Raw genomic sequence first — 9,320 nt, forward strand, 5'->3', positions numbered from 1 at the left:
AGTGTGCGCTTTTACGCTCGTTCTTTATTTAACGTGCAAGATAATAAATTCATTTGGTAACTATTTGACATTAATCCTCGAACGGTTTCAACGGAAATAAAAAATGCCTTCCCGTCAATATTTTTTTTATGAAGCTCCGGATCCCAAAAGGACAACCTATGTCACGCCGAATTCGCTTTTGAATTTTTTTGATATCTTATGTTTCATAATTTCGTAATTATGGGCCTATGACATTAACACCCGCCCAGTGATTGTGATGATTATAAACGAAAAACAACTCTTCTGATCAACATTTATCAATGTGAGCCAGTTTATCAATTGTAGGTAAACTACAAGATAAACGACAACATTTTTTTTTTTGGTTTATTATTTTTTAGGTCTTTCACGAGCAATAGCAGAAACATAAGGAACATATTATCTAATACTTTACGTGCAATTTCAGTTCGTACAATGTATTGTTCACAACATATGAGTAAAACACACACTAATCTTCACCAAAAAGACTTAAGGCGATGTTTTCTTTGACACAAATATATGTCTCCTAGCTCAATCGATCTCTGCTAGAATTGGAAGGCATCGTACTATTTCAAATTCATACCTTGATATACTATTCGCGAATATTATTTTATCAAAAATGTTCTATGTTTTAAAGTAATCTTTTTTAGAAAAAATCTCTCGGTTTGTCCATGTAATTTTCAAAAAAGCTCTTTGTCCCATTGTGGATAACGTATTGATCGTGATATATTTGTACAGCTCTCATGTTATTTTTTAACGTTTTTTTTAATGTGACGAAGAAATAGACAGTGCGGATATTGAAAAAAAGTTGTGGCTGCTTATTGTTCATCAAAGATCCATCATTTATCAAGTGCTGCAGCAGTGATAATTTAAAACTAACTGACGGTACAAAGGTGATCGATTGTTTCTGTTTCTCCGCCATAAGTTACCAGCAAATATTTAACAATTTCCTTATTAATGCTTTTCTTTCAATCTAATCAGTTAGAGCGAAAGAAATGAGACATCCGAAGGTAGAGATAGAATGTTTGAAAATATGAAAAAGATAGAAAGGACCATTCCTTTGCTCCATGTCTTATTCCTGGGATATGCAGACTTTTGGCAGAGGATGCGTAGAACAACGAAATCGGTATTACCCTTTAGGACGATCAACTTGTTCACAAGTTATGTGGGAATTTTTCAGACTCATCATTCTGTGCGTACGTGAAATGACTCAAACAAACAAAAACTCGTATCACTCGCATTATTCACAGTGTCGGTGGAGCGTAATAAATGCGGGACCGATAGTGTTTTAATCGAGTGATGATTGTAACATTGTTTGGTACAATGCGATAGCACGCCACACAAACGGGTTTCGTGAACGGAGTCCGTAAGTTACGTCGCTGCCTTTACACTAGCGTAGCTTATCGATACACCGTTATCAGTGAATTCGGCACGGCACGCACATGGAATGATAAGAAACGATGGCTAGCATTCGCTGATAACAGCGCTATGTGTACTTAGTCTGATTTTTGCACTGCTCCGAGACACAAGGCCATCGGTAAAACATTCAATACCGAGCAAACGTGGGACAAACGTTACGTTGGATCGTTTGTGTTCGCTTCCGTGTCGTGCAGATGTGTTACACCACAGTTTTTCTAGCAATTATGTTGATTTCGCACATGCTGAATCGCCCATGTTCGCGGACTACGTGCGGGATTGAAGTCCGATGCGCCAAATCTTCTTCCCCATCCCCGCCATTTGCATGATTGAACCGCAGCCCATCGAATGACACATCGTAATGGCAGCAGTTCGGGTAAGTGTGTACCGTGAGTGAGTGAGTGAGTGAGTCAGTGTTAGTTTAATCGTATGGTTTTGTGTTTTTGTAGAGATTGTACAAAAAAAATCCCGGATCTGGTACGGAAGGCTACCTGAACCAGTTGCGGCTCTCGACGCTGTACTTCTCCCGTCTGGCAGCGACCGGCAAGCGATTCGAGATCGGCGTGGAAGTGGCAACAGCCGGTAAATTCGATGACATTGTGATGCATCTGGTGGACGAGGGGGAGTACTGCTTGGTGCAGGCGAAACACAAACAGGATGAAACGAAGCGCATCATACTGGACGATCTGCTCAAGAACACGACCGAGTACAGCCTGCCGAAGTATTTCGATTCGTTTCTGAGCCTGAAACAGGAAGAGTGCTACCGGCACGGTCATCTGAAGTATATTGTCATCTACACTAACCTGAAGGTCGACGAGCATTTGATGAAAGTCATCGAACCGGTACCAAATGGTAATGACACGTTTCTAGCTACCCTGAACGTGCGCTGTAGTGGCAAACAACCGACACTCTATCGCTTCAATGCGGCCAGCAGTGAGTTTGTGGAGCAGCTGATCGACCGGATATCGCCGATCTGCGAGGTCGCCCGAAAGTTGGCCGAACAGTTGGTGCAACGGAAAAAGATCTCCATCAACCCGAACGGAGTGTTCCACGAGTTCCATGCGCTGCTCGTGCGTGATGTGTTCGATCTGGAGCGGCAACTATTTCGAACGGACTTTCTAACCGGTGTCCCCGACCTGCTGTCCCCGTGTGTGCACAAGTTTCGCTTTCTGCTCGAGCGTACGTTGCGTTCGATGATGAAAATGGACGAGTTCTCGATCGTCGATCTGAATCAGCTCATTCTCACCGGACGGCTCAAGCTGATGTTCGAGCCCGGTTTCCTCTGTAAGCAGCTGAATCAGGCAAAGGCGATCCGGGAGTGGGCCGAGTATCGTGTCAAGCGGTCGGAGGTGATCGAGTTCTTTCAGCATCTCATCCTGGCCGCTGATCAGCCAAACTTTATCGAGCTCGAAGCCATCACCAAGGTGGAAGTGTTTGGGCTGAAGGAGTACGTAGACGAGTGTATGCGCGTGGTGTTCGATGAGGTTGACCGGTGGATAAGGGACAGTGAAGGTGTGTTCCTGAATGCCGACGATTGGCGACGGATCTGTGAGGAATCCCGGGCACGTATTACCGGCAAGAAGTGGTTACTGAAGTCGGAGGAATTCGGAAAGACAAATCCCGCGGCCGGCTACGTGTTCGATCACAACTCGCTGGTGGTGCCATTGCAGCAGTTCTTTCAGTCACCCACCCATGACACCATGCTGCTGGTGGCCGCGTACAAAGCGGAAGTGAGCGCCGCGCGTGCAGTGCAAGCGTTTGAGACACTACGGACCCAGTTCGTGCTGTTCGATGCGTTCGGTTTCCGCGATATTGGGGATCTCGAGAGTTGCATACCGTTTGTGAGGCACCTTTCCGGCAACCGTGTCATTGTGATCGTGCTCGGTGAAAAGTGTTGCCAATCGGTGACGAAGAATGTGCGTTATAAATTCCGCGGCATCACGAAAGCGAAGACGATCTACATCATCAACGCGGATGGTGAGAGCTGGCTGGAGGACATCAAGCTGATCTGGCACGATCGGTTCGAGCTGACCGACATGGCACCGCACTCACGGCGCATGCTAATGGAGAACAAAATCACGCTCCAGTCACGCAGTGTACGGCTGATCGATGTGCTGTCGGAGGAAACAGCGATCAGCTTGCTCGACATGGAGTTTATCTCTTTGCTGTTGACGAATCAGCTCGATCCGGTCTCGTACAGCTTCAAGTATCAGCGGCAGCTAAAGGGAAAGTACTTCGCGAGAACCTTACGCTCCGGCCAGATCCTTATGCAGGAGCCCGAGTTCGACCAGCTGGTGCAGACGAACCGGGTGGTGCTGCTTTCCGATGCACCCGGCATGGGCAAAACGTCGTTTCTGCAGTGCTTCATCGAAAGGCTGTCCAGTGCACTGCCCGATCACGTGATCTGTTTGATGCATCTCAAGTTTTACACGGAAACGCTCGAACAGATCACGCGACTGAACGCGGCCACACTCAGCGTGGAAGACGCGATCCGCCATGCAACGAACTGCTTCTTTGCCACGAGCACCCGATTCGGTCAGGTGTTGTACCGGAACGCGGTGCTCAACACGGGGAAACTGATAGTGCTGGTCGATGGGTATGACAGTGTCATTTGGCGCTACAAAGTGTCGGTCGTGCAGGCGTGCCGGTTGTTTCTGCAACACCCGTTTCGTCTCCGGACGCTTCTCATCTCGACCCGGCCCCACGAGATGCGGTACCTGACGGATGCTTTCCCTCAGGCGAAGGTGGTTTCCTTTCAACCGTTTAACCAACAACAGTGCGCCGAGTTTCTCACCCAGTGGTGGGCTTTCGATGACCAAAGCGAAGCGTATCGTTTACTACACTATCTAACAAAGTCATACGGTGACTGGGTTGCTGGCAGCCCGTTCCAGTTGGAACTGCTTGCGGAAATTTATCAGCAGCAACGTGAAGCATTCAGTTGCTTCGGCGGTCTGCTGGAGCTGTATCTGGCGAGGCAAATCACGAAATCTCACCAGCGAGCAATCCAGCTAATCGGCATAGGACAACAGCGGATGGCGGCGGAGACGCTGAAGCGTGCGGCCCACGACAGTCACTGTGCGCTGGCCACACTGCTCACGTTCTACCCCGCCAAACCGGTCAACATGGCCAAGTTTGCCTACCTGCTCGATATCGGTATGATCGTACTGCAGGACGATAAGGTACGGTTCGAGCATCGCATTTTCCAGGACTACTTTGCCGCCGAAGCACTGATGATCGGGAAGCTGGTCCACTTCGAAGACGACCGCCTGTGGACGCTGCTGATGGATCCGAGAAATCGCTTTTTGTACCTCTTCCTGTGCCACCATCTAAGCAAGCCAAAAAATGCACAATACCGATACCGATTCCGACGCTTCTGCAAGGGCACGAAAGCCGCCTCACCGTCAGATCCAGTGGCCGTTAATCAAATCGACGACAAATGAGTACATAAATTGTGTGCAACCTTCCCTCCCTCCCTACCACCCTCCACTCTGACCCACCCATATACGTGACGTCCCGAGGACGCGTTTGTCATCAATTGTACCTTCTCTCCGTTGAGCGAGAGACAGAGAGATAGAGAGATCGATAAATACTACAAAGAAACTTTCATGTCCGGCTTAATTGCGACATCAATCATTTCGAGAGGAATTTTCTAATTACATCGCTCTACGTGTCCTAGCAATTAGTGAGCACATCCGCTCGAGGAGGAACGGGTAAGAATGGGCTCCCTAAACGGCTGGAATTACCGGCGTTGTCAGGATATCGGGCGCATCGCTTCGGTTTGGTGCAGATGCAGTTGTTGTTTCACCCATTAACGGCATCGTTGCGGTGCGCTACGAGCGGACTGTGTGCCTGCGTTTCGAGGGGGGTAAGGGACACCACGTGCTAGGCCGGATGGGTAAGGTGCAGTGCCCGATAAATTATGTCCATCCCAGGAGGGCTTAGCCTTGGGGCGTATTCTAAGATTCATGCGAATCGTGCAGATCGGTCCGCTTCCGCCAGCCCGGATCGGAAACAGGCATAGCATGGAAGACCCATTTTTAATGCAATCAAACAGAGCAACCGGACCTCACGCAAACTCCACCAAAGCCCGGAGCATCAAACTTTGCGAAAAGAGTTTCCATAAGTGTGACTTATGTTTATGCTTCTTTTCCATCAACCCGATTGTTTCTCTTTCGTGTTGGACTGGTTGCGAATGTATAGAAATGTGATAATTTGCTTGCTTACAAAAATGAGATTTCTCTTGGTTGTTTGGTCATTGTTTGTAGAGCGATCGATTTATGTTACTCGAAACACGAAACAATGCACGCAGTCAAAGTTGCAATACTCTAATGTATTATGTATTACACGAAACGTAATATAATCGACAACTGTGGCAACTGCCGATAGTTTACACAATATCACGAGACATCCATTAACTTGCCGAATTATCGAAAGTTGTAAAATTTTGAAAGGTTTAATTTAAAACTAGGTACAGCATTAAAAGCTGTCTAATCGCCTGCTATCTACTACTATTGAAGTTTTAATCTATTAGCATAAAATTTGCATCATTCCAATCGCTCATTGTCGAAAGCCATTCCATTGTGCAACAGGCACTTCATCTTCGTCTGTGTTTTGGTATAATGTAGTATACAATGGTTTGGTGTACATTAAAATGGTTGAACCCCATGAATTCCAAACATTTAATATAATATCAAAGCATATGAAAACAAGTAAAAATTAACATCAAATGTTCAATTAACATCATTTTTGTCTACTAAACCATGTTGGGCAATAGTGGAATAAAGGCTTGCTAAGAATTTCTATACAAGTAAATTTTTGAAAATATAATTGAATCCAGATAAAATCGGTTAGATTGGTTTTATTTTTTTTTCACGCGTGTTTGAAACCTTTTCATGAAAGCAATTTCACTGAGTTCCACCGTTGCTGTTCTGTGGTGCTCAATGCAGGTCTTATGAGTACGACGGGGCATTGTTCCATCCAGTAGCGATACTGACACTGACGGAAAGAAACAGCCATTTCCAATGTTGAAAGAAAAATTAATTAAAAAAGAACCAGATATCATCTTCCCTCCCAACAATTCACGCAAGTCGACGTGGGGTATTAGCGAACCGTTCAATTCAATCATCCATGGTTCCAGTGCCTTCACTGGCGACAGAATATTTCCATCTTCGTCACGGTATACAGAATCATGGAGGGCTCACGGTAGCCTTTTGTGTCAGCACTGCTAGCTGGTAACGTGTTAAACTCGTTTTAACAGCAAATAAAAATAGCGCTTTGTTTATTAGCTTTGTCCCTGCAGTGATTGCGATTGTTAACGAAAGGATTCAATAACTTACAATTGCGTAAAATATAGTTTCTTTAATACTACAGTTTACAAGTTAAAATAGAAAAGGAATTTAACCATTTTAGAAGCAACATACTGTTGAATGGTCAATAAATTAACCGGATCATCAGCCCAACCTCCTTTTCGGAAACCATGATCAATTATTTGAATCATTTTAGAGATGCACTGTCGAATCTACGTTTCACAGAATTCTTCGGCTAATTTAATATTCACTTTGATTCACACAATGAAGAAAGCCTAGCCTTCCTTTATTGTACAACTGACAGGCGTGCTATCTACTGTGCTCGTGCGCTGCGACACAATGCATCGAGAGTGCAATTGATGTGGTTTGCAGAATCAAACGACGGTTCTCGATTGGACTGTCTGCTGGCATGCGACCGATCAAATAGGTAAATTGAGTACCTCCTGAGCCCGGTAGTACTTACACCGGCCATCGGCCAGCACAAAAGAGCAAATCCAGCGTAAGGTTTACATTTGCAGAAACACTAAGTGCTACTTAGTTAAACAATCGCTTCAAATGCATCACATGGTCGCATGCGCGTCTGCTTGCAGAAGTGCATATGACCTGTTTCGGTGATTCTGCCATTCCGCCATTGGAAACGGTCCGCGTTTCGTGTGCTTCTTACCTATCCGGCAGAACGCTACAGGTCGAAACATCCTGCCCGATGTCCATTAGCGCAAAACGTATAAAACATTAATTTCAGTCTTTGCTACCGAATCGGCGCGTCTGATTAATGTCGATGGATTCTGTTGCTCGAATGGCGACATTTGACCATCATTCGAACGTTGAATGTTGATTACCAGGTACCGTATCCATCAAATGGAGGTAACGTAGAAACATTCTTTGTATGATGTTAACGCGAATTTTAATATGATGCAAAATGATTTGTTACTATAAACAACAAAATTCTCTAGTAAGAGACACAACAGTCCCCATGCGTAATTGTTTGATAACGATTGAGATTATTTTGTGAGATGCTCAATGGACTTTTAGTGGCCAATTGTTAGTGGCAAAAAGATAAGAAATTATTTGTTTATCTTTAGTTCTCCAGGAACTTGTGCGATTAAACGATTTCGACGTAAATTACTTAATACCTTTGATTTATCCAAATCCCCCGTTGCAGATTCCGTTCAGATCGAATGCTAATTAATTGCATAAATCGAAGAAATACCGGAATGAAGCAGCAAATCTCTGTTTGGCGCAGGCATCATCGACCTCTTCGCTTTCATCATCACGGAAATCACACATCATCATGCTTCCAACATTCAACTGAAGCAATGTTTTCGAAAAAGCAGAATCCACAAACAAACCTCAAACCAGCAACGCTCAACGACTGGTTCGGACATGGGTTTTTGGCAAATTTTCTCAACCCAATCGACCGCAGACACCAAAGTTAGCGTAACACCACAACGTTTCGTTGAAAGCAGTCTCTTCGGACACGGGACGAAACAGTCACCTGCAAAACAATAACGCAAAGATTCTCATCATTGGATTTATTAAAGCATAAAGCAATTTTCTTATAAACTATGTTGTGTTCCTAGTGGTGGTCAAACAAATATTTGTTAATACTCAACACCTTCAAACGAAAAACTGTACGTCAAGGTTTCTTGCACGTATAAACGAAGCATTTACTTACTCGACACTGTGGAAATTATTCTGCATTCAACCACTAACGTCATTCATTTACTCTCAGCGCTCGACGAGTACGGCAAAGAAAATGTAAGAAGAAAATAATGAGAAAGGAATCTTTGTTCAAACTCTAACCGGATTTGTCGGCAGACTATTTGAAACGTATCCACATTTGAAAGGATAGTTAAGTTAGGTGTAGCTAAGAGTTGGCGTCGAGAGGGTGGCCGTAATGAGGGGAACTTTGAAACTAAATTCTTTGACAGGACGATGCAATTTCTAAGCACTCATGCAAAACCACCAAACTCAAGCGCAGGCCAAAGGCGAAGAGCGAACGAGACATCCAACATCCAGCTACTGCTCCACTCGCCGTGAGCCGAGTGTAGTTACGTGGTCACGTTCTTCACTTCGTTCGGCCTAGGCTCTGACCTGTCGAAAGCAATTAGGATTTAGCTCTAGCCGGCTGGCCGAAAGTTTGCACTCATTTGATTATCGCTCTGGGTCTGGTGTCATGTCTGCGAGTCGATCGGGGTTGCAAGCGGGGTGGGAAATGGCGTTTCGATTCAATTGCAGGATGTGAAACTTTCTAACGAAAATCTTCTCAATGCAGCTGTCACGAGTTCTGTACGTTTACCGGTCTGTTTAGCAAGGCTGACAGGAACATGGGCATTGTTTTTGGTTGGTAAATGCGTTTGCCACTTTTCCGAAAGCAGAATGCTCAGTAATAGCGTAACGGAGACTGTTTATAAACAGAATGCACATCCATGCAATGTCCATCCTAAGATCAGTTGTAGTTTGCATTAGCCGGCCAAGATCAATGCTTGACAAAATGTTAATGTTTTAGGTCCTTTCGATCTGGAATACAGTAAAAAAACAGGTTCTTTAGCATTATTCGTATGCAAAACATTCACTTTTCCG

The 9,320-nt window shown here is 44.9% G+C and overlaps 1 protein-coding gene across 1 annotated transcript; it reads left to right on the forward strand.

Moving 5' to 3' along the window:
- Positions 1 to 1,725: 1,725 nt before the first annotated feature.
- LOC126574887 (uncharacterized) lies at positions 1,726 to 6,258 on the forward strand. The gene is made up of 2 exons (XM_050235298.1): positions 1,726 to 1,807; positions 1,881 to 6,258. Exons 1-2 carry the CDS (start codon positions 1,793 to 1,795, stop codon positions 4,869 to 4,871), a joined length of 3,006 nt encoding a protein of 1,001 aa, XP_050091255.1. The 5' UTR covers positions 1,726 to 1,792; the 3' UTR covers positions 4,872 to 6,258.
- Positions 6,259 to 9,320: the final 3,062 nt, after the last annotated feature.

This window comes from Anopheles aquasalis, chromosome 3, assembly GCF_943734665.1.
Source record: "Anopheles aquasalis chromosome 3, idAnoAquaMG_Q_19, whole genome shotgun sequence".
Lineage (NCBI taxonomy): Eukaryota > Metazoa > Arthropoda > Insecta > Diptera > Culicidae > Anopheles > Anopheles aquasalis.